The 25,565-nt window shown below is 30.3% G+C and overlaps 1 protein-coding gene across 2 annotated transcripts in view; it reads right to left on the bottom strand.

Annotated features, from left to right (window-relative positions):
* LOC129971582 (protein toll-like) overlaps positions 1-12,430 on the bottom strand; it is a 48,921-nt gene extending 36,491 nt beyond the window's left edge. For both annotated transcript variants that reach the window (XM_056085481.1, XM_056085482.1), the window contains exons 1-2: positions 12,206-12,430; positions 9,251-10,081 (exon numbers count right to left, since the gene is read on the bottom strand). In XM_056085481.1, coding sequence (XP_055941456.1) covers positions 9,251-9,772 — 522 coding nt within the window. In that variant the 5' untranslated portion in view covers positions 9,773-10,081; positions 12,206-12,430. The remainder of the gene's footprint in view (positions 1-9,250; positions 10,082-12,205) is intronic.
* Between the last annotated feature and the right edge of the window lie 13,135 nt (positions 12,431-25,565).

Here is a 25,565-nt window from a genome sequence, read left to right as displayed (position 1 = left end):
GGAATTGTCTCTTGAACAAAAATTAGAATTAGCGATAAATAAAAAAAATTTAACGAATCAAAATACAATACAGAAATCAGCTATATCCAAAACCTCCGAAGAGAAATTGATTTATTTGAAGATGATAGATTTAGAGGTAAATACTTGGAAAAAGTGAATCGCGCATTGCTAACAGTACCACCAACTAGCTTAGATGCCCAAAGAGCGTTTTAGACAGCTGGTAATTTTTACACAAAATTACTTTTCAGGCTTAATGACAGTACAATGGATGCATTATGTTTTTTAAGATCACATTTCAAAAATTTGTAATAGTACGACTGAATAGTGATATTTACACTTTTTGTGTGATTTAAATAAATAAATTGTGCCTTTACTTTTTTGTGATTCTTTATATACTGTTATAATTTATAAGTTACAAATTATTTTTTGTGATATTTAAACTCTCTTATAAAACTGGAAAATAAAACAAAGAAACACCTGTGTTTTCTTTCTTTTTCTAAAATTTCTAATACCGGTATTAAAACCGGTATCCCGGTATTAAGATCTAAAAAATACCGAATACCGGTATTGAAATTTTGGTCCGGTATTGCAATCCCTAATCATAATATATCAAATCAGTATTTTTTCCTGATATAAATTGTTAATCACCTGCTTTTAAACTTTTCAGAGAGTATTCTTTTAGATTTCTGTTAGTGTGCTCTGTAATCTTGTATTCTTATGTAATCTTGTTTTCCAATAATATATTTTTTTTGCATAATACATCTTGAAAATTTATTAAAAATGAGAAAAATAAATTGTACGAAAATGAAATTTATGTCTCTGAAAAATTATTTTTTTAAAACTTTAATGTAGTGTAAAAATACTTTTTTGTATGATAATATTTCAGAAATAACAACAATGCATACTGAAAAGCGTGCGATATTTTTAATATAAAAAAAACTATACAAGACTATAACGAAGTATCTAAACAAATCTTTAAAAAAATTCTTGCGCACTCTACTATTTATGTTTAAGGAGAGTTACATTGAAAAAAACCTTTTTTAACTGCAAGATTAAGAATGTTGGTCAAAGGGGGAAGATCATATGAAGGTCGACTTAAAATATAGAATTTGCCCCTTCCTCAACAAAAAAAAAAAAAAAAAAATTAAAAATGTTATAATAGATAACACTTCATCAAATATAAATGATCAGGTTTCCATGTGTGTTTTTATAACCGATTATTTATTACAATATCTTTAAACAATGAGAATATATAAATCATATTGAGTATATACGTAGATACAGTACAGTCAAGTGACACAAGCAAGTCAGTATTATAACTTATTTTGAGTAAAGTGTTTAGCGTTAAAAAAGAGAGAAGCAAAATCCATTTTATTGACAAAAACAAACAAACGCATGGGAAGTTCTCGTGTTCTAAAAAAACGCGTCTGCGGTTAAGGTTAAAGTGAAAGTGAAACTAGAAAACCAAAATATACTCAAGGTTAAACGCAATGCTTTCTTCCTCCGAGCCGGCTGTCACTATCTGAGAGGAGAAAATCGGATGAAATAAAGTTACTGATTAAATTTTTTTATCTATTCTGTCTGAGGATTGAAACTGTTGAGTACGTAACTTGTTTCAGCGGAAGTTGTAAGACTTATCACTCAGTGCTGATTAGCAAATTTGAAGGAAAAAAAAATTAAGATAACATCTATGACTCATCTCTTGCTGAATGATGTAATTTATAAGACAACGGCTAGCCCAAAATTCGGATTCTGATACTGTTAGCATCTGACTCATCTATCCGGAATGACGTAATTTATAAGAGGACGGCTAGCACCGAATTCGGAGTAAAGGAACTTTGTTTAGCATCCGTATATCTGGATATTATGCAATAATTGTCAAAATTTGGTGAGGATGTATGTAGGTAAAGATTTTTATAACCCTATGCAGAGATTTTCTAGAACAGGCATAGTTATCATCTATACTTATAATAAAGCTCAATGTGTGTGTGTTGGCGCTCTACAGGCCAGCCCGTTTGACCTACAGCTACCAAATTTGGTACATGTATACCTTGGAGGTCGGAAATGTGCACCTGGTGTCCCTTTTTTTGAATTTTTAATTAGAATTTTAATTATTAATTAAAAACTAACTTTCCCGCCAAAAACTCTTCATTTCCCCACCGCCAAATCAGTAAGGCTTCAGTTTTTTTCCCACGCTAATGAGGTTAGACTTAACATTTTTCGACCAATTATTTCAGAGGATTCTGTTTATTTTCTTAATGTTTGATGCATTTAAAATTAACCTTGTTAATTAATCGATCTTTCAGATTCATTCTGAAGTACTTTTGAATTAAAATAAAACAGAATAAAGGAAATTAAAAAATTCTAATCTGCATAGCGCTACCCCAAATGACGTAGAAAAATTCATGCATTTGCGTTACCATAACTGGCGTTGCGTAAAATTCACAAAATTTCATCATGCATTGCGTAAAATTCACGCATGCGCATTGTGTTCTGATTGGTGACAAATATTTTCAACGGATGCGGACTTGATTTAAATTATATTTAGGTTAGTTGCATGCTTTTGTAATTAAATTATATTTATGTTTATTATATGTTTTCTGTATATGATTATAGTTTTAAGTACATCCTTTTTTAAGTAGTTTTTTTTAACTTGTTTTCGACCGATTATTTTAAACGATTTTGTTTATTTTCTTAGTGTTTGATGCATTTAAAATGAAACATTGTTAATTAATCGATCTGTTCATGATGAATCTGAGAAAATTTTGTTGACAAATTCTTGAGATATTACATAAATTAAGAAAGATATTCTTTAGCGCCCATAAGTTTTAAATGCTGAGTGACTCTGTTTTCAGTAATCATATTATAAAAATTGCTTTGTTTCAGTAAAAAATATTATTATATGAATGGCAGATTAATTATTTCCACTTTAATTTAAAGCATAAATTCTACGGGAGCTAACAGAAAATTAGAGAGATACATATCACGTTACGACTGAAGGCCTTTATAATATTATGAGTAAATTATATGACTATCAAAATTTTAAGTTTTAAAATATTTTGATGAAGAAGCTATTAATGTAGGAAACGCATAAAATATTTAATTATGAAAATTTTAACGAGCATTAAGACTGGCGAACCGGCTGGTCGCCAAAGGCGGCGAGTTTTAAATAAAATCATAACAAAGCTCGAAGAAATAAAGTATAGACGATAAATTTTGCTCTTTTTCCTTTTCTTCTTACTTTCTCGTAGGAAATTTTGCAATCGTCAAAAAACTCGAACTCGAGATTTTGACGACTTTCAAACCTTCCTGAGTTTAAAAAAAAAAAAAAAAAACATTTTTGACATTATGTCTGTCAGTTAAAACGATAATTCAAAACCACTTTGATGATTTTTTTTTTATAAAAACCCAATTTGTAGAATTTTGTCAAATATTTAACGATATCCACTCATAGAAAGTCCGTCTGACTGGTTTTTTGATTACTAGTGAACTAAATAACTCCAAAATGTAAAAAGTTGATAAAGTTAGTAACAGAAGATATAGAATCTTATCAAATTTTGAACCAAATCTGTCAAATGGTTGACTATCTGTCGGCTTGTACTTTCGCATGTAAGTAAATGGAATAACTCACAAACGCAAAGGCATTACTCAATGGAATTTGTTATGTTATCTTGATGCTATCTATATGCTATCTTTTTTATTATTATCTATATTTTTATATTATCTATATGCTATCTTTTTTATGACTACAACTGTAGCTTTATGTTAAATTTTTGTGTCATTTTATAGAAAAAAAAATGTGTTTAAGATACATATTTGCATGATAGATTTAGTAAAAATATTAGATGTACGTCAAAAATCTATACATTTTTATGATTATCGCTAATGCCATGCAAGATATTTGAGGCTTTATCCAAGGTTCTTAACTTTATTCGCTGGGTGGAGGTGAGGTTAAGACTTGAATTTGGGAGTATGCGAGTAAGTTTCGGGGAGACAATTTAATACCCTGCAAAGTTGGGATGCACTTCATTTATAACCACCTTAAAACCCATGATTGAGTTATTTATTGCTTTAATTAGTTGGTTTTTATTGTGTAACAAGCACTTTTTACTGGGGTTTTTACGATTGGGTTAAGATTGGACAATTCCCAGGCATTTCAAGTAGTGACATATGATCATCTAGAAACTTGTTTTTATATGCAGTACCAACATGACATGGATCAATATTCTGTAGAATTATAAATTCATTATGTGGAAAAAGATCACATCCAGAAGATAGCAATTCAGGAACGAGTATTTCATTAATGCACTTTGGGGAAATTATATTTCCATTAGTCCTACAAATTGTGACTACGTCTTTTGTTGCTTTACAGAATAAGATAATAACACCAACTAGTTTTAATAGTAGATGTAATGTATTCAGGATAAGAATCCTCTCTTTTTATTCTTTTTCGTATTTTATATTATTGCTACTAGGTAATGAGCGTTAAACAGAGACTGAACTGATAAAAGCAGGCCCGAAACATATCTTATCCTGTCGCGTATTGTTGTACTTTCACTTTTTGAAAATGGCAACATGTAAAAATTCAGAGTCAAAATAAAGGAATAGAACGAAGTTGTTCTCAATTTAGATGTCTGATCATTTTACTTTTTAAAAGCTTTATTAGAAGAAAGGGAAACAGTTTGTTTCTGCAAATCTCAATAATGAGATCTTGGTCTCATCTTTCCGAATCACATCATACTATTGTTCCGCTGACCAGTTAACACGAGCTTTTGTCCAGTTTAATCTTTTCAAGATTGTTTCAGATTCTAAAATGATACTTTTTTTGTATGAAACTCTTACATTTAGTCCAGATTCCTGCAATCTGCTTCGAATAGTCCATGAACCTAATTTCACATGCATTGCGCCATTTCACTTATGCATACTTCCAGATGATTTTATTCTGACAAGCAGACACAGTTTATTAATTGTTTTATCATTACTTGGTATTGTGCACTTTTTCTTGTCTATAGCATTTTGACTAAATTTCCTTATAATTCTTCAAAAAAGTAAAAATTTCGCCTTTAATGAGATTTTCACCAATTTTTTTTCAATATTCATTATAACTAAAGCTTTGTTCGTGTAATAACACAACATCACATCGATTTTTTTGGTAACTTTTATTGGATAAAACCTTGGATAAAGCCTCAAATATCTTGCATGGCATTAGCGATAACTTGCAAAATGGAAGAATACAACAAACAGTGATTAGCTTGATGGTGATCGCATACAGAAAAAAGGTTTCGAAGCATAACGTCGATTGCTGAAGTAGACTGATAACAATATTTTATCGTCAATATAACTTTCCTTCTCATTGGCTAAATTCAAATGAAAAAAAGTTAAGGTAAAGGTACTTATAAATTGCATGTCACTAATTGTTAACACTTGTATCTTAAATTTGATAAGGAAAAGATTTGGGACTACCTAGGACTTCAAAATCGAAGGCAGTTTAATCAGACATCGATTCCCGCCATTATCAAGTCTCTATTGGGTGATAGATAATATGTGAGGAAATATTTCTTAAAACATAATATTAGTTGCCGACTCTTTAAGGATTTCCTTAAGAAGTGGAATCAAAATTTTACCTATTCTATCCTCTCTTATTATGTTCATGACATACAATTCTTTTTCACACATTTTGATATCAGTGAATATCTTCAAATAATAACTTCGAAGGAAACGAGTGCTGCCAAACTGCGACTGTCAAAATGATAAGTTTTCCAAATTATTGCACAAAGTGTCAATAATAGGGTATTTCATACGACTTTGGTGTATATTCTTATTATACTTATTTTTTCATTTATAGCAGCACGATGCTTCTACTTTTTAAAAATAACAGAGGAACAGGTTCTCGAAGATGTTGATAATTAAATTGGATTACACCAGCTATTGGAAACTTGAATATTCTTTTATTGACTCCAATAAAAGAATATTCAAAGAATTCTATCACACAATTTGAAATGTTTAAGGTACCTATATAGATATCTATACATTTGAATAGATTTAGAGGTTTATATTTGAACCACAGTTAATTAGGTGGTTCAATTAAAAAATAAATGAATAAATAAATCAGAAAATGCCTACTCGTCCCCTGGTACACCAACAACATACACCTTTTCTCTAAAAACACCACAAATCCTAATTCCTCTTATCTTTGCAAAAGTACATTAGACTCAAAATAAGTCCTACAATTGTTGCCAGTATTAGAAAGATTCGTAGGTGAAGATACTCTAAAATTGTTTATAGAATCATCAGAAACTGGGAATATCGAAGTTGCATCGCTTTTCGAAATTTAGAAAAAGGATGAAAAGGCGTTGTTTTAGGGAATCTAGTAATAAAGTAAGATCAAAACGATGGAGGTGGAAACGAACCTCACATTGAAATTATCCCTAGCATCTTAAGTTCTGAGCAATATCAGTTGACAACTATAGAAACCATAGTAAATGTTCAGATAAAATCACCTGCAGGTGCCAATTCCCTGTTACCAAGCCTCTTCAAGGGAAGTCCATTAGAAGACCGCCAAGAAGAGTAACAGAGAAACTTTGACAAGCGTATTCACTTCAATTGAGTATAAAAAATACTTAAAAAGGAAACAGATGAGGAAAAAAAAACAACAACAGAGCGAGCACAAATAAAACAAGAAAAAGTGGAGATTTAATTACAAAAAAGCAACAGAGAAGAAGTAGAATAAGGCAATAGTATCAAAGGAAAGACATATCAGAGTCAAGAAGTCAAAGAAATTATCGAAAAGCTAGAATAAAGAAGATGATCAGTGGCAAATACGTCAATCAGATGAGAATAATGGGATGGAAAATGATTTTAATCATTTTCATGTTGGAATAGTGGAATTCTCTCAGCCAGCTTTGATTATGGATGAGATTTACGGCGTGACTATAGAAACGTCACAAATTAAAGGCAAGCCCAAAGAAATTAACTTTCTTGGTTGAATTGTGCAGTGCGATAATACAAATTTGGATGAATAATAGAATGTAAGAACAGAGGTCAAAGAAGGGCATGAAGAGGGGAAAATACAGAAGAAGATCAAAAACAGAAGAACATTTCAGAAGGATATGAACATAAAAACATGGAATAATAGAATGTAAGAACAGAGGTCAAAGAAGGGCATGAAGAGGGGAAAAACAGAAGAACATTTCAGAAGGATATGAATAAAAACATGGAATAATAGAATGTAAGAACAGAGGTCAAAGAAGGGCATGAAGAGGGGAAAAACAGAAGAAGATCAAAAACAGAAGAACATTTCAGAAGGATATGAACATAAGAACATGGAATAATAGAATGTAAGAACAGAGGTCAAAGAAGGGCATGAAGAGGGGAAAAACAGAAGAAGATCAAAAACAGAAGAACATTTCAGAAGGATATGAACATAAAAACATGGAATAATAGAATGTAAGAACAGAGGTCAAAGAAGGGCATGAAGAGGGGGAAAACAGAAGAACATTTCAGAAGGATATGAATAAAAACATGGAATAATAGAATGTAAGAACAGAGGTCAAAGAAGGGCATGAAGAGGGGAAAAACAGAAGAAGATCAAAAACAGAAGAACATTTCAGAAGGATATGAACATAAGAACATGGAATAATAGAATGTAAGAACAGAGGTCAAAGAAGGGCATGAAGAGGGGAAAAACAGAAGAAGATCAAAAACAGAAGAACATTTCAGAAGGATATGAACATAAAAACATGGAATAATAGAATGTAAGAACAGAAGTCAAAGAAGGGCATGAAGAGGGGAAAAACAGAAGAAAATCAAAAACAGAAGAACATTTCAGAAGGATATAAACATAAAAACATGGAATAATAGAATGTAAGAACAGAGGTCAAAGAAGGGCATGAAGAGGGAAAAAAAACAGAAGAACATTTCAGAAGGATATGAACATAAAAACATGGAAAAAAATTCGAAATTTCATCAGAAATGGATTCAGATAAGAAATCATTAAGAGTGACTTCTTCCTAGCTACAATATTTATAAAAGAAGGCAATCAAGGTTTGTTATGGATTTCAGAGTGAAAAGTTGTAGCTAGCCCTTCCCCAGATATTTTTCAAATTGATGAGGATGAGATACTAGTCAAACAGCAGAGCATGGTTACCAAAAATCATTTAAAATCATCAAATTACGAAATTTTTTCAGATTATTTTGTGTTATTTAAATATGGATAATAATTACCAAACGTTAGAAGTGTTCAAAAGCCACTGTATGACAAGTTTGTTCCAATAAATAAAAGATATAAATGAAGGGACTCTCTTCATAAAACAAACTCGTTTCATGGTTGGATATTGTATCAATAACTGGTCCCCTTCCCTGTTAAAACCGTTACACTCATGTAAATTATTGTTTAGTTTCTCAGTTGATAATTAGTTTCTGCGCGCCAACAATTAAACATCGATTTGACATCGATTTACGGCTCAAAAAGAAGAAAATTTAGTACTTTTGCAAAGAGAATAAACGAAATCTGTAAAACATATGGATAAGTATGAAAAAACATAAGGATAGATTAATTAATAAAAATGTTATTGGAAAAATACTTGGAAAATTTCGTTAAAGTAATAATTGGCCCCTTTACTATATGTCTTATCATCTAAAGAAAAAGGCCGCCATTTTTTCAGGTTATTTAACTATAGCTTTTAAAAAATAACGATAATTGAACGCATTATATTCTTGATTAAATTTTCTTTAAAATAATATAAAACTTTATAGTATTACGGAAAGCACCATTGATGTTGTGAACCTTTAAATTTCCCAAGATGTATTTCTAAAAGGTTTGTGGTGAAAGCTTATAAGCCAGTTAACAGCTACGCTACACGAACAATTGCTTTTGTATTGTGGTCATGTTAGTGGGCTGCGAACCACAAGGTCCCAGGTTCTATCCTCGCTTATCACAATTCGTCACAGGTTTCTAAATTTTGCCCACTACTATATGTTTCATCACGGGAGTGAACACGATTTCATATTATTATATTACTCACCAGAGAATTAAAAACACACCGCCCTACCGGAAGCTTACCACACCTTTCATTGGGGTGCCCCCCCCCCCTACCCCAAGGTGGAGGTTATATATTTCTAAAAGAATCATTTTCATATTTTATACCAAAAGAAATACAACATACACTATAAACGCTTTCATTTTTTGGATATTAATATGATAACATTACTAAACAGAGAGAAAATAGGAAATTCGAAAATAGAAACTCACCTTTATAGAACTGAGCTTTACTTGGAATTTCTTAAGTTGTAACATTCCATCAAAAGCCCCGTCTTCTATGACCTCTGTCTGAATATCATCGATAAACAATCTTTGCACAATCAGTCCTTTAAGAAACTGACGAGGTAATACTCGAACTCCTTTCAAGACAATCTCGTATGTTGTGTTGACCTCAAACACTGACCCATCCGATAGCGTTCGAGAGAAAGTTTCGAAATTCTTTACATTCCGGCATATGAGTCCAACAACATCCATATAATCTTCACACTGGCATTCCGGCAATGCTGTTTCACATTTTTCCTTCGGGAAAGTATCTTCCTCTGGTAAGTCAGATAGAACAACATGCAAGCACACCAAGAACAATACAAGACATGACAATAAGTTTTCAAACGGATGACGCCCTTTTCTCAGTGAAAAATGTCTGTTATTTATAGTGGAAATCCTCCCAGATACTCTCATTAAGTTCCAGTCAGTGGTCCTAATGGATGCTTGTTCACGTCTATATCTATCCATCTTTGTAAATGTTGTAAAAGCGCAAATTCAAAAAAATTGGATGATCATATGTAGTCTATTCGACCATCAAAAGAGAGAGAAATAAGTAAAAAGTTCATCCAAGTCTAGGTAGGTACTTTCTTAGAGCTATGTCACAAACAATCTACTTGTCAGAAGGACAAAATTTGAACTTTTTAAATACACAGAGCCACTCAATGAAACATCCTATCAGTTATCTTCAGCATGTACTCTCAGCAATCCTTTATCAACTAAAGATTACCTTTTTAGTATCTAGTAAATAAACACTCGATCGGAAGTTGTCAATGGGATCTATAGAGGAAAAGGAGAATTATCACCTCTGATATCAGTCTTAAAATGATTGTAACACATCTAAAAATAATTTAAAAGATATCAAAACTTTAGAGAGCACAAATTTCTTTATTTAAAGCTATCTTATAATTATACTTATTAAATTTAATAAAATAAATATATTTAGTATATGTTCCTGTGAGTTTCATCTATTTCTAACAGAACAAAAACATATAAAGTGATTCTAAATTATCCGCACACATTCTAAGCCTATAAAGAAAATCTGTTAATGTGCTAAACTTAATAAAGAAAATATATTCAATATACATTCCCTAATTTTTGCATATTTGTAGCAGAACAAGAATATTTCAATATTTATTTAATTATTTTCATATTTACAAAGCTCAATACAGCATATACTGCTATTATGATTTTTTTAAAACCTATTCATAACAAAAAAATGTTTCAAGCAATGCAAAATTATCCTTATGCTTACTAGGCTTAGTAAAATAAATAATTCAGAATAGATTTTCTACGATTTTTATTTATGTATTCAATATACATTTCCTAATTTTTCATATATAAAGGAAAGCAAAAATATTTCAATATTTAATTATCTTCGTATTTGCAAAGTTTAATAGGGCATATACTACTTTATCTGCTTTTGTGATTTTTGCTAATTTATTGCAAGTTAAAAACATTTCAAGTAATGCAAAATTATCCTTATACTCACTAAGCTTAGTAAGATAAATAATTCAGATGATTTTTTCAATGATTTTTATCTATTTATATCACAATAAAAAATTTAGATTTTGATGAATTATAATGCAATTCTAAATTATCCTTATACTTTCTAAGCTTATAAAGAAAATCAGTAAACTTACTAAACTTAATAAAACAATATATTCTGAATGCATTTCCTAATTTTTACTCATTTATAGCTGAACAAATATATTTCAATGGTTAATTATATTCTAATTTACTAAGTTTAATAGAGCAAATGAAGTCCTGTGGCGTAGTCCAATGCACAGGTCCGAGATTCGATCCTCGGGTTGAGCAAGGCTGACTCAGATTTTCATTCCTTCAGTAGATCGATAAACTGAAGACCAAGCATGCTTGGGAATTATACAATAGGGACCACCTAACCGGGACATATACCTTGCACCTCAGGGCCCTTGGTCAAGAAAGCAGATAGGGACACTGTAGGCCTTGGTTTACTGAATTTAGTAATTATAGAGCAACTACTACTGTACATTGTTATTATGATTTTTACCAATTTATAACAAGTTAAAAATGCTTCAAGTAATGCAAAATTATCCTTATATTTACTAAAAAGATAAATAATTCAAAATATTGTTTCGATGATTTTTTTTTATCTATTTATAACAGAACAAAAATATTTCAATGATCAGATTTTGATGAATTATAAAGTAATTTTAAATTATCCCTAGCTTGTGAAGAAGATCCACGAACTTATTAAACTTAATAACGAAAATATATTCAATATACATTTCCTAATTTTTACATATTTGTAAGAAAACAAAAATAATACAGTACTTAATTATCTTCATTTTTGCTAAGTTTAGCAGTGCAAATACTACTTTATACTGCAATTATGGTTTTTACCAGTTTATAAAAAGTTACAAATATTTCAAGTAATGCAAAATTATTCTTATATTCACTACGCTTAGTAAGATAAATAATTCAGAATATTTTTTCTATGATTTTTATCTATTTATAGCAGAATAAAACGATTTTAATTAATTCAGATTTTGATGAATTATAGAGTAATTCTAAATTATCCCTGCACTTTCTAAGCTTATAAAGAAAATCAGTAAACTTACTAAACTTAATAAAAAATATATTCAATATACATTTTTTAATTTTTATACATTTATAACAGAACAAAAATATTTCAGTACTAAGTTTAATAAAACAAATACTACTGTTTACTGCTATTACGATTTTTGCAAAATTATAACGTTAAAACTGTTTCAAATAATACAAAATTATCCTTATACTTACTAAGCTTAGTAATCTAAATAATTCAAAATGTTTTTTCTATTATTTTTATCTATTTATAACAGAACAAAAAGATTTCAATTAATTAAGATATTTGATGAAATAGAGAAGTTGAAACTTTACCTTACTTGACGAGTATCATAAGCTATAAATAAACGATTAAAATTTATTTGAAAAAATTTGTCCTGAAAACACTAGCGTCTTTCGATATCTACAATGGTCAACCAAAAACGATAGAATTCTGCTCACAGATATATCAGAAGATCCACAAAAAAATCTCCCAAACGATTTCATACAATTAATTACCCCTTCCAATTGGGAGAATCGTCTGCAGGATGGAACCTGGCGGAAGGCATCAGGTCCTTTTGCTTTTCGGGAAGGGGATTTCCCCAACAGAGAGCAACTGACGCAAAAAAACCACGTGCTCCGGAGGAAGTGAAAAGTCGTTTGGTAGGAAAAGCGTAAACTGATTATTAACTTGATGAGTAAGCCCGGCCGAATCCGGGGAAGTTTCACTTATCGCAGCGTAATAGCCCGAGGAAGTTGCTACTTTTAAACATAAACAATTTTTTTTATAAGATGGGGCTTCTGACTTTTAACACTTCATTCAGCACTATGTGTTATTTAAGCCGGCATAATCGATCTGGGTTTTTCATACCAGCACTATTTTCCCAAACTATTTCATTTTACAGGATTTATGCAAACTTTATATATTTAAAATAAACATTTAGAGCTAAAACGATGTTTGAATCGAGGCTTTAAAAAATTAATCTCGAAATTTCACATTAAAATTTAAAATAGTTAAAATTTTATTTATAGTTTACCGAAAAGCAGACTTTAGTGGTTTTTATGGGAGCGTATTGGGTTAAAGAGTTAAATTAATATCATATCTTTTTAAATTTTTAAAAACTTTGAAATTTTAAAATTTTATTGAAATAATTTTTGTATTTAGCAGGAGTATAATTGCATGCTTTTTTATTGAGTTAAATTGAGTTTTTTTTTTATTGAGTTTGAGAATTTTTCTTTATAAATTTGCTTAATTGTTTAAGGTGTACGTGCACACTAGAAGATTTTTTTTTTTTCAAATTTTAACTTTAAAAATCCAGTTTTTTACAGTAGGTCATTAATATATGTTTAAACTCATTTCACTAAGAAAAAACCATATTACACTAATTATTAATTAATTAAATAATATTTAACGAGCTAATTAGCATATTTTTTGAAACATGATATCTTGAATTCTAATTTGTACAGACACATAGTTCTAGTTGGAAATTATGCCTACTATTAGTCTTCATGTCGTCTGCCTCAATCAAGTTATAAAAATATATAGTTTTTTTTAACAATTTTTTCATCAACGATGAATAGAAAAAGAGAGATTTTTTTTCTGTAATTTTAACTTTTAAATAGCCATTAAAAATTTATTTCTATAAATATAACTTTGATTGAGGCACAAAACATCCGCTATTTCATACAGATTATTTTGATATATAAATAATTGTATTTGGTTAATTTCTTGTTGAGTTATGATTGTTTGAATGAAGCAACATAGTGGAAAAATATCATTCTTCATAAAATGAGTTTAAAAAAACCGTAACTAGAGTTTTTAATGAAAGCACCTCAAGAAAAATAATTATAACTCGAGAAATATTTCGAATATTGACAACATCTTGGTATAGTTTGAAAGCTACAGGATCAGAGAACATTATTAAGCAATAAAAAAAATATTCAATATTTTGAACGATTTTCGAAGTTTTAAGTGTGTACATGCACTTTAAAAGTAGAAAAGAAGTTTAAATAACTAAAAGACCTTCAGCTTTCTTTAAAATTAGGTAAAAGGTTAAAAAAGCAACAAAAAATATATAAATTCGGTATCAAACTTCAAGTAATTATCGCATTGTTCAATTCAAATTATTTTCCCTTCAGTGTAACGTGTAGCTATTTTGTGACATGTTTTTATTTCCATACTAGTCCCACGTTAGGCGCCATTTGTAGTGAAGAGAGACTCATGGTGTTGTAAAGATGAAAACACCGACTTTTTTGAACCATATTTTATTTGAGATTTCTTCTAGATTCCACATCACAAGACACACAAAACATCAAATTACACACACATACTTAACATCTAATATATAAAATTCTCGTGTCACAGTTTTCGTTGCCATACTCCTCCGAAACGGCTTGACCGATTTTGATGAAATTTTTTGTGCTTATCCGGTATCTATGAGAATCGGCCAACATCTATTTTTCATCCCCCTAAATGTTAGGGGTAGTCCATTATTAATTAAAAACTAACTTTCCCGCCAAAAAAATCTTCCATTTTTCCCAACGCCAACTTTTCCGCCAAAAAAATCTTCCATTTTCCCCATCGCCAAATAAGTAAGGCATCAGTTGTTTTTTTCTCCCAACAGTAATTAGGCTAGGGTTAACATTTTTCGACGGATTATTTCAAACGATTCTGTTTATTTTCTTAATGTTTTATGCATTTAAAATTAAACATTGTTAATTAATCCATGTTTCACATTCATTCTGAAGTACTTTTGAATTAAAATAACACAGAATAAAGGAAATTAAAAATGTCTAATCTGCATAGCGTTACCCCAACTGGCGTAGAAAAATTTACGCATTTGCGTTGACGTAACTGGCGAAGAAAATCCACGCATGCGCATTGTTCTGATTGTTGGCATGACAACCAACGGACGATTTAAATTATTTTTAGGTTAGTTGCATGCTTTTGTAAGTAAAATGTATTTATGTTAGTTATATATTTTTTGTATATGCTTATAGTTTTAAGTACATCGTTTTTTAAGTAGATTTTTTTAAACCTGTTTTCGACCGATTATTTTAAACGATTCATTTTATTTTCTTAGTGTTTGATGCATTTAAAATTAAACATTGTTAATGAATCGATCTGTTCATGATGAATCTGAGAAATTTTTGTTGACAAATTCTTGAGATATTACATAAATTAAGAAAGATATTCTTTAGTGACCATAAAGTTTAAACGCTCAGTGACTCTATTATCAGTAATCATATTATTAAAAAAATGCTTTGTTTCAGTAAAAAATATTATATTAATTGCAGATTAATCATTTACACTGTAATTTAAAGCATAATTTCTACGAGGGGTAACAGAAAATTAGAGAGATATATATCACGCTATAACTGAAGGCCTTTATAATATTATGAGTGAATTATATGACTATCAAAATTTGAAGTTTTAAAATATTTTGCTGAAGAATCTATTAAAGTTGGAATTGCGTAAAATGTTTAATGGTACGACCGGAGTTTTATCCCCTGCTTGGCGAAATTTTTAAAAATCGCAAACAACGGCCTTGCGAAATGTTCAAAAGCAAAGAAGCAGATGTTCAATTATAGTGCATAATAAAGATTGCCAGCTTTGGTGCGTTATCGCAACTTGGCGAAGAAGGGGGTTAAACTCCGGTTAAACCTATTTAATTATTAAAATTTAAACGAACATTAAGATTGGCGAACCGGCTGGTCGCCAAAGGCGGCTAGTGGAAGTATAAAATATCACATAGTTTCAACTTGGCTAATGAACTATCACAGAGTAGTGATGTCTCTCTTACTAACTGATAGTCATCATGGGAAGAATACAAATACTACGTCTCAAAGTGCCACTGGTTACACATTTATAAATTTCGTATGATTGTTTCGAAAGATAACAATGAATGTTTGGAAATTCTTTTTTAAATGCTTTTTGATAAAAGTTTGTTACAAAAGATCGATAGTTTATAAAAGCGGTACTAGAATTATATTTAAATTGCAAACAATGGACAAATAAATACCAGGGCGGCTGTTGTATGGATAGTTCTGCCATTAAAAATACAATATATTTTTTTTAACTTTGTAAAATATAAATTGTAAAAATTAACTTTTATTTTTATTAGGAAATTGTTATTATGTGATTTGTGTTACTGTGATATTGCTTAATTTATAATGTAACCACTTTGCACATTAATTTTTCAAAAAAATTTTACAAAAAAATACTTTACATTTTAAAAAATAATTTTCTTAGTTTATATGTAACTATTCAAAAAAAACATTTTTTTTTTTTTTTTTTTTTTGCAAAAAAAAGCATGCATTGTAGGGTGAAAGCGAACTGTTTAACTTTTAAAGATTCTAAACAAAATCTCATAAACTTGCTCTAAATATTTTTAGATTTTACAATAAATCGGAATTTGGTATATATTTCTATCACCATTATTGTATATTGTATCAATTTTTGAATCTAATCCAATTCGACTAAGAGTATCAAATTTTATCTGACTCGACTAAGGTTAGTTCATCAGCTCAGTTAGTTCATCAACCATTTGAAAGTGATATCTATAAAATAAGGCTAAATAAATGAAATTTGGTAGGCTGTATTTACATTAAAATTGTAAACATGCATCAAATTTTAAACCTAATTAATCAAAAAAAAAAAAAAAAGGTCTAAGAATTCTCGAATTTCTTGATTGTAGTAGAAGCTAAAAGCAAAACGACCACATTCGCTAGGTAAGTATACGACAGAGTGGCGGAGTGAAAACTCCCGATCTTTAATTAGAATTTTATTAAATATTTTCATAAACATAACTCTGTATTTCTATACACAAAGTAATAAATAAACGAAATGTTTTAACTAAATTCTACAGACACCTATAGCAGTGAGCTTGTTAATAGTAAATATTTAATGCGCGGAACGCGAAAAAAACATATGGATACAGTTCTTTATTGCAAAATTAATTAGCGCACAATAAATACTGTAAATGCCTCTAGGTGGTCAAATATTTTTGATATAAGTGTATGAAATATTTTTTGATGTACTGGGAGAGTCTCCATATTTAGATTTACTCAATTTTTTTTTTCATTACCAGCACCCTATTTAGAACACACATCTGAATTCTAACGATTAAAATAGCTAAAAGACATATGATATTTTGTAATTTTAAATGGTTGATGAGGCATAAAAAATTGAAAATTTGAATTTCTAATATTGAATGAAACTTCTTGTTTCTTTCAATATATTTTAAGATATAAGAAACCGTTGATGAAAATTCTTAATTTACATTAAAATATTCAAAAGCAAGATTAATATTGTGCATTTTTAATTATATGAAAGTATATTTTATGCTTTTAATAAAATATTAAATTCACAACTTAAAAAGTTTTAAATAGAAACTCAAAAAAAAAATTAATTAATGCTAATCTAAGAAGCAAGACCTAAAACATCATTATTGCAAATTTTATCCATTTTCGTCAAATAGTTTTAAAGATATACAGCAATAACCGAACGCTTTCAGAACAGTATGATTTATAATTTTTCTTTTTCGTAAACGAAGTATAGATAAAGTATAGTAATCGTCTAAAAATTTGAACTCGAGATTATGATGAAACTCCTCGTATTTGTCTGTTTGTGACAAAGGAAACTCAAAAATGCTTTGAACTAGACAGATGAAATTTGGTATACATTCTTAAAACCAAATTTGTAGATATATGTTAAATTTTGAATAAAATTCGTTCTGAGGAAGTCTGTTTGTCCGCCTGTTTGAATATAAGTTAACACGATAATTACAAGACGGGAAGAATTAAATGAATAAATTTTGGCACATGCATTTAATATCTATAGTGTAAACAACTATCAAATTTTAAGCCAAATCCAATTACAGATTGTCTGTCGGTCTGTACTTTCAGAAACAAGTAAACGCGTTAACTAAAAAAAACAATGACTTAAATATATCAAATTTGGTATGTGATTTTGTGACCACAAGTTTAGTTTTGTATCAAACCTTTTTTTCCCCAACTGGTTCGGAAAAAGACGTCTGAAACGCAAATTTGACTTTCAGATACTTATAACAGCATGCGAGGGCCTCATTGCCGAAAAACTTGCCAATGATCACACTGCAGATTCAGAAAAAATGCTAAATTCATGCCAAAGGTTAATATTTCGCCACTATTGCACGCCAATGCCATGCAAGATGTTCTCTAAGATAACACCTTTATTAGTGAGTGTGGAAGAAGGTTTTCAGAAGATTTAATGAAAATAAATCAGAAAATGAAACGATGTGTTATTACAAAACAAAGTCTGTGCTAAGTAATTGATATTAAAGATTTTTTTTTCATTTATAGGCGACAAAATATAGCGTCATGATTCACGAGCTTAAAATACAAATTCGATTGGATACTATTAACCACATGCCAGAGATTAATCGCGCAAAAAAACTCGCCAATTATCACAATATAAATTCAAAAAATTGTTAAATTCCCGCCAAAGGTTAGTATTTCATAACTATTGTATGCCAATGCCACTGCAAGGTATTCTTGCATTCTGTGGTATAACACTTTATCAGAGAGTATGAGAGAACCTCTCATACTTTGGGCAGACCTCTCTCGCTAGTTTTGAAAAGCATCTTAACTTTGGAAAAAGACTCTCTGAAAGCAATAAAAAATCTTTGAAAGATGTAATTATCTTTCAGAGATAATCATTAAAATGTTTTTAACTTAATCCAAAGTCTGTCTTTCAGCGTTGATTTAGGTTAAGATAGGGAAATGGGGAAATAGATGCATATTACAAATTCTTACCCGGTTGCATTTTCAAACGAAACTTCATTTGAGACATACGGGAACCGAATGCAGCTGAAGAAATAATTTGTGCAATCTTTAATTAATCGAAAAAAGCGCAGATGTAAAGTTACGAACTAAGTACAAGATTTTAATGGGGAGAAATATGTGAATAAATAAGATATTATGGTATTTACGCATTAACGCCACCGTAGCTACAGATTTGGCGGTTTTTGCGCTAATGCGCCAATAAAGAGCAATCCTGTTGTTTGGATTGTTAATCCTGCAGTTATCTTTTGGATTCCTTGTTGTTTGCCGATTTTTGAAGCCATTTTTGGCGAGCAGCACTTAAAAACCGCCAGATCTGTAGCTGAGGTGGCATTGAATTTTGAAAGTGATAGGGGCAGTTAAAAACCGCCAAATCTGTAGCTGCGGTGGCGTTAATACGTAAGTACCGATATTATTGAATTAAAAAAATCAAACAATGGGAGTGGTCTCTCCAAAACATTCTCGCATAGTTTCTAATAAAGATTTTATACCAGAGAATGCCTTGCATGACGCGGCGTAAAAGAGTTGCGAAATATTAACCTTTTACGGGACTTTGGCATTTTTATTGAATCTATCATGCCATACTTGGCGAGAAATTTGGCGATTAATCCTGGCATACGGTTAATAACATCCGAAAATCGAATTTGTGATTTATATTCATTTTTCCCAACCGATTGAAACAAAAATGTGACGAAAAATTTTTTTAATACTTTAAGTTATTACGTTTATATCTTTCTGGAAGTACAGACCGACAGATTTAAAACCCCTCATTGGATTTCGTTCAAAATTTCATGTGTTTCCACACTATCGATGTTAAATCCGTGTGCCGAATCTGATCTACCTAACTCTCTTTGTTTTGTAATTATCTTGTTAAACTATATTTAAACAGCAAGACAGACGGACTTCTTCGGTTTTGAGTTATCATGGTCACAGACAGACAGACGGCCATTCTCCAAAAATATGTTTTTCGAACTAAGGGAGGTCTAAAATATGGAGATCCGTCAAAATCCCAAGTTTGAAATATTTATTGATTACTGTACTTTCTCTCTATACTACAGGGCCGCGGTGGCCTGGTGGTGAGGTCTCGGCTTGTGAGCTGTAGTGTTTCAGGTTCGAGACCCGATTCCACCGAAGAACTGTCGTGTAAGGGGGTCTGTCGCACGTTAAATCTGTCATGCCAAACGTCCTCCCGCTGGTGTGGTGTTGTGTGGAGAGGGGGTTGCCAGCTCAGGTGTCGTCCTCGTCATCTGACCGCGGTTCGAAATTACGAGGTCCATCACAAAATAGCACTAGTGTTGCTTTATAATGGGACGTTAATATAACTAAACTAAACTTCTGTATACTACGTATATGGAAAAGTAAACACACACGCACACACTGCATGAATAATATAGTGTCGATAGATTACCACAAATTAAAAAATAAATCAAAAACTTATGAAGTCCCTATAATTTTCTTTATTTGATGCGCGTTCTGTTAAAACAAAAATATTAAATATATACATATTCTTAAAAATGATTTAAATCATCGCTTGGTAAAAAACTTGTACAAGAATAATATATATATTTTTTATTTCAGCTATAAAGGAATTTTTTCAAAAAATATGCATCTGCATTTTATTTTTCAGCTGCTCCAAAATTTTTTAATTTAAGTCTTTTTTATTAATTTTAATTGCTAAATTTATCCAAAATATTTTATTTTTTTAAAAATATGCCTCAAAAATATTGTTTATTATTTATTTGAAATTAAGTATATAAATGAAAACATAGATTTCGAATTCTTATTTAGTCTTGTTTCATTGCTAACAATTGTACACTTATTTAAAAGAACGTTAATTTTCCTTTAGAATAAAGCTTTCATATTAATGACTAAAATGAAAACTTGAACTAAAAAAAGTGTTAATAGAATGACCTATTTGCTACATTTTTATATATTGAAACAACCCCTCAATCTTTTTTCTCTTGTGTCTCTGCTGAATTTGAACCGATTTGTCTAATATTTTATATCTGGGGATTTCTTATCATGTCGCTTCAGTTGAAAGACGAAAGATTAAGGATTGCAATTGGAAAATTTCAAGATTATGAAAATATCAATATGTAAAGGGCATCTTACGCGAATGCAATTTGCATATTTTTAAAGAGGGCATTCTTTCAAATCATATTTCAATCAATATTTTTGCCTTGTGATAAAAATGTAATTTTATCGATTACGAGTTATAGCAACTATCATGGTACTTTTTTGACGGACTGTTTCATCAGATATCCGCAGAAAGTAAGTGACGTCTGGGAAGAAATTAATTTTTCTTGATCAGTGGCTTCGCGTAGCCGATGTCGTCCGGGCCATGGTATTATTTTTTCGTTCCTTCATTGTATTTTATTTCAAAAAGCAATATTAATATCTTAAAGTTTTGTTTCCATGGGACTTGCATCCTTGACATCTATACCCCCTTGCACCTGAATAACTACGCCACTGTGTACTATCTAGAAAAGCTTTTAAATTGAATGCACACGCAGTTGAACATACAGTTCATGTTGCAATTTCTGAATATTTTGAAAACTGTTTAAAAGTTCTTGTAAAAGGATTGATTGGGTTAAATTTTCAGTTAAATTAATCCGAGTAGTTTTAATTAGTGTTGCTTTAAAACGGGACGTTAATATAACTGAACTAAACTAAACCGAGCAGTTTTAATTTTGATAATTGACGAGAAGGCCATTTAATTTTCTTGTTTGAACTCTTAAAAAATTGTTCTAAGAATCCTGTACTCTTGCAAAAATGCTGACATAAAAAATTATATTTGTATATAATTGTAAGACTTTTCATACGATTAATGATACGAAACTATATGAGTGTTAAACAAAGATGCATTTTAAGGTGACTGATTATAATCTTTGTTAGATTGTAGCAAAATATTTTTTTCCTTATCTCACATTTTTCTTTATCGTTTGAATTATTATGATTATGAGGATTTTGTTTTAATATACACAACCTTATACACAAGAATGGTTTCTCAAACAAAAAAATATGGAAATTCTTATATAGCATTAGATTAAAAGAAACAATACTTGATATAATAATATTGCCGCTTTGAAAAGTGTCAGTCACCTCTTCATGGCCGAATGGTCATAGAACTGATCTCATAATCAAGGGATTGTGAGTTCGTATCCTGCGATTCACGGTTTTTGTAAATTATTAATTAATTGGTTTTATGTTTCTCTTTATTTCATGTTCCAGAAGATTCGGGACATTTCTTGAGTTTACCAGACAAGTGTTCTGGACTTTTCTTACTGTCTCCAGAAAAGTATTCTGGAACTTTCCCTGCTAGTATAAAAGCAGAAGTTTTGTCAGTCACTGTGTTCTGAGTTCAGAGTTCAGTTAATAAATTGGTTTAGCTCTACTTCTTGTGTGTGTCATTGCGTTTTTAACTTAATCCAAAGTCTGTCTTTCAGCGTTGATTTAGGTTAAGATAGGGAAATGGGGAAATAGATGCATATTACAAATTCTTACCCGGTTGCATTTTCAAACGAAACTTCATTTGAGACATACGGGAACCGAATGCAGCTGAAGAAATAATTTGTGCAATCTTTAATTAATCGAAAAAAGCGCAGATGTAAAATTACGAACTAAGTACAAGATTTTAATGGGGAGAAATATGTGAATAAATAAGATATTATGGTATTTACTCATTAACGCCACCGTAGCTACAGATTTGGCGGTTTTTGCGCTAATGCGCCAATAAAGAGCAATCCTGTTGTTTGGATTGTTAATCCTGCAGTTATCTTTTGGATTCCTTGTTGTTTGCCGATTTTTGAAGCCATTTTTGGCGAGCAGCACTTAAAAACCGCCAGATCTGTAGCTGAGGTGGCATTGAATTTTGAAAGTGATAGGGGCAGTTAAAAACCGCCAAATCTGTAGCTGCGGTGGCGTTAATACGTAAGTACCGATATTATTGAATTAAAAAAATCAAACAATGGGAGTGGTCTCTCCAAAACATTCTCGCATAGTTTCTAATAAAGATTTTATACCAGAGAATGCCTTGCATGATGCGGCGTAAAAGAGTTGCGAAATATTAACCTTTTACGGGACTTTGGCATTTTTATTGAATCTATCATGCAATACTTGGCGAGAAATTTGGCGATTAATCCTGGCATACGGTTAATAACATCCGAAAATCGAAAAATGCTGACATAAAAAATTATATTTGTATATAATTGTAAGACTTTTCATACGATTAATGATACGAAACTATATGAGTGTTAAACAAAGATGCATTTTAGGGTGACTGATTATAATCTTTGTTAGATTGTAGCAAAATATTTTTTTCCTTATCTCACATTTTTCTTTATCGTTTGAATTATTATGATTATGAGGATTTTGTTTTAATATACACAACCTTATAAACAAGAATTGTTTCTCAAACAAAAAAATATGGAAATTCTTATATAGCATTAGATTAAAAGAAACAATACTTGATATAATAATATTGCCGCTTTGAAAAGTGTCAGTCACCTCTTCATGGCCGAATGGTCATAGAACTGATCTCATAATCAAGGGATTGTGAGTTCGTATCCTGCGATTCACGGTTTTTGTAAATTATTAATTAATTGGTTTTATGTTTCTCTTTATTTCATGTTCCAGAAGATTCGGGACATTTCTTGAGTTTACCAGACAAGTGTTCTGGACTTTTCTTACTGTCTCCAGAAAAGTATTCTGGAACTTTCCCTGCTAGTATAAAAGCAGAAGTTTTGTCAGTCACTGTGTTCTGAGTTGAGTTAATAAATTGGTTTAGCTCTACTTTTTGTGTGTGTCATTGAGTTCCACACTCAAGTACCTACGTGACAATATCAGTCAATTATTTTTTTAATTTTAATTGAATATCATTTAGATATTTGATAACCTTAGTTATATTCGGCAGCTTTACAATTCATTGAATGAATTGCAGTATCTTAAGTCTGATTTGAAAGAATAATTGTAATTGAATAAAGAGATCTGATTTTAAGATTTCATAACGGAAGTTTTATAGAAATTTCCATATGTAGTGTTTGGATATCAAAGCACCATAAATCCTATGAATCAGCAACTTTGCAATTACCCTAAAAGAGACGGTCATATGTGAGAAATACATTAGAGAAGAATTTATTTTTATATCTTTTATCACAGGTCGCTACGAAAGCCTGATTTTGGCTATTCTTGCAGCTGCTTTCAAGAAATTATTAGTAAATATTGGGAATTCTGAGCATTAATAGAACTCATCTAATCTGCTATTTATTTGTGATTCAGAGATACGCGCGACCGTTGGAATGAGTTTTTGCTGTGTCTTCTTCTCTTTGATGCTATCAATATCACGTAGCTGCAATCAACCGTGGCATTCTTTATTCGACAAAAAGAAAAAAAAATGCTGCTTGGAAGAAAATATCTACAACTGCTGCAAACCTTCTTATAAAAGAAAAATTGAGCAAAAAGTTTTACAAAAAGAATTGAAACTGTTGAAAATAAAAGTAGAATTAGACGTTAATGAATTAAATGATGTGTCATGAAATTAAATAGTTACATGATTTTGCATTTTTTTTTATTTTTTTTCTTGTATTTTGTGATTATATTGTTTGCAATCTTTTAAACAAACTTTACTCAAATATAACTTAATTGTAATAATTAATCACTCAAAATTTTATATTTTTGAATAGTGTGTGTGGAGACTTTCAACGAGTGAAATAATGGATGCGCGCACTGTAAAGTTAAAATACTTAATGTAACTCGCACAAAGTATTTATTCTAATATGATGAGAGATATGCAATATATTTTGAATTTATTTAAGTCCCCAATTGTACTATTTAAGATGGATATTTTAACACTAATTTCAAAAATTTAAAGGAGATTTTGAGCCTCTGGTTCGTAGCATCGTGACATAATAATATTTTAGACTTGAAATTCGTCTATCTTTATACTATTTATTAAAATGTATTCTTAAATATATAGAAACGTCAATGTTCATACAAAAATATGTGTTTAATAACGTCGAAGCATAAGCTTATATAAATGCAATAACAGTGTAAAAAAAGTGTCATAAAATATTCACACAAATATCTTAAAAATTTAATTAAATTAAAAAAAAATATGGAAATAAAATTGGTGTTATTGGAAAGCTAATTTTTCTAAACTTTAAAATGGTGAAAATATAGTTTTTAGGCTATGATATGTTCGAAATTATGGAACGGAAATATTAAAATTTTGAATAGTTTTTAACACAATTTGACAAAATGTTGTAAAATCCTTTTAAATAAGCAATTACCTAAGAAATAATTGTATGCCAAGTTCAGTATTTCTATGTCTCTTTAGCAATTTTTAAAAATTTTTGAATCATGCATATTTTAAAAGTTACAATATTTTATCAGCTGTTGCCATGTTAAAACAGCAGTAATAGTCTCTACAGAACTTTCTCTCATATTCCCTAATAAAGGTATTATTCCTCTTCTCCTGCGCATAAAATTATGGACTTTGAAAGACCGTAAATGTTAAAAACATAAAGTTGAATGTTAAAAACAAAAGTAACTGTTAAAAACAAAAGTAACTGTTAAAAACATAAAGTTAGATGTTTAAAACAAAATTAAATGTTAAAAACATAAAGTTAATAAACAATAGTTACGAAATATTGAACTTCGGCATGAATTTAGCATTTTTACTGAATCCATCTCGTGATCATTGGCTATATTTTTTGGCGATTAATCCTTGGCATTTAAAATTTTGTTACGGATTTCACCGGGTTCGCCTTGTAGTGGTTGTATGGTGTGAAAACATAATCAGCAGGCCTCAGTAGAAGGCAACGATGACGTTTATTTGCACGAAGAACACGAGTACACAGACGAGACAAATACAAAG

The sequence above is a fragment of the Argiope bruennichi genome, chromosome 6 (genome assembly GCF_947563725.1).
Source record: "Argiope bruennichi chromosome 6, qqArgBrue1.1, whole genome shotgun sequence".
Lineage (NCBI taxonomy): Eukaryota > Metazoa > Arthropoda > Arachnida > Araneae > Araneidae > Argiope > Argiope bruennichi.
This window is presented reverse-complemented; position numbering and strand designations above follow the sequence as displayed.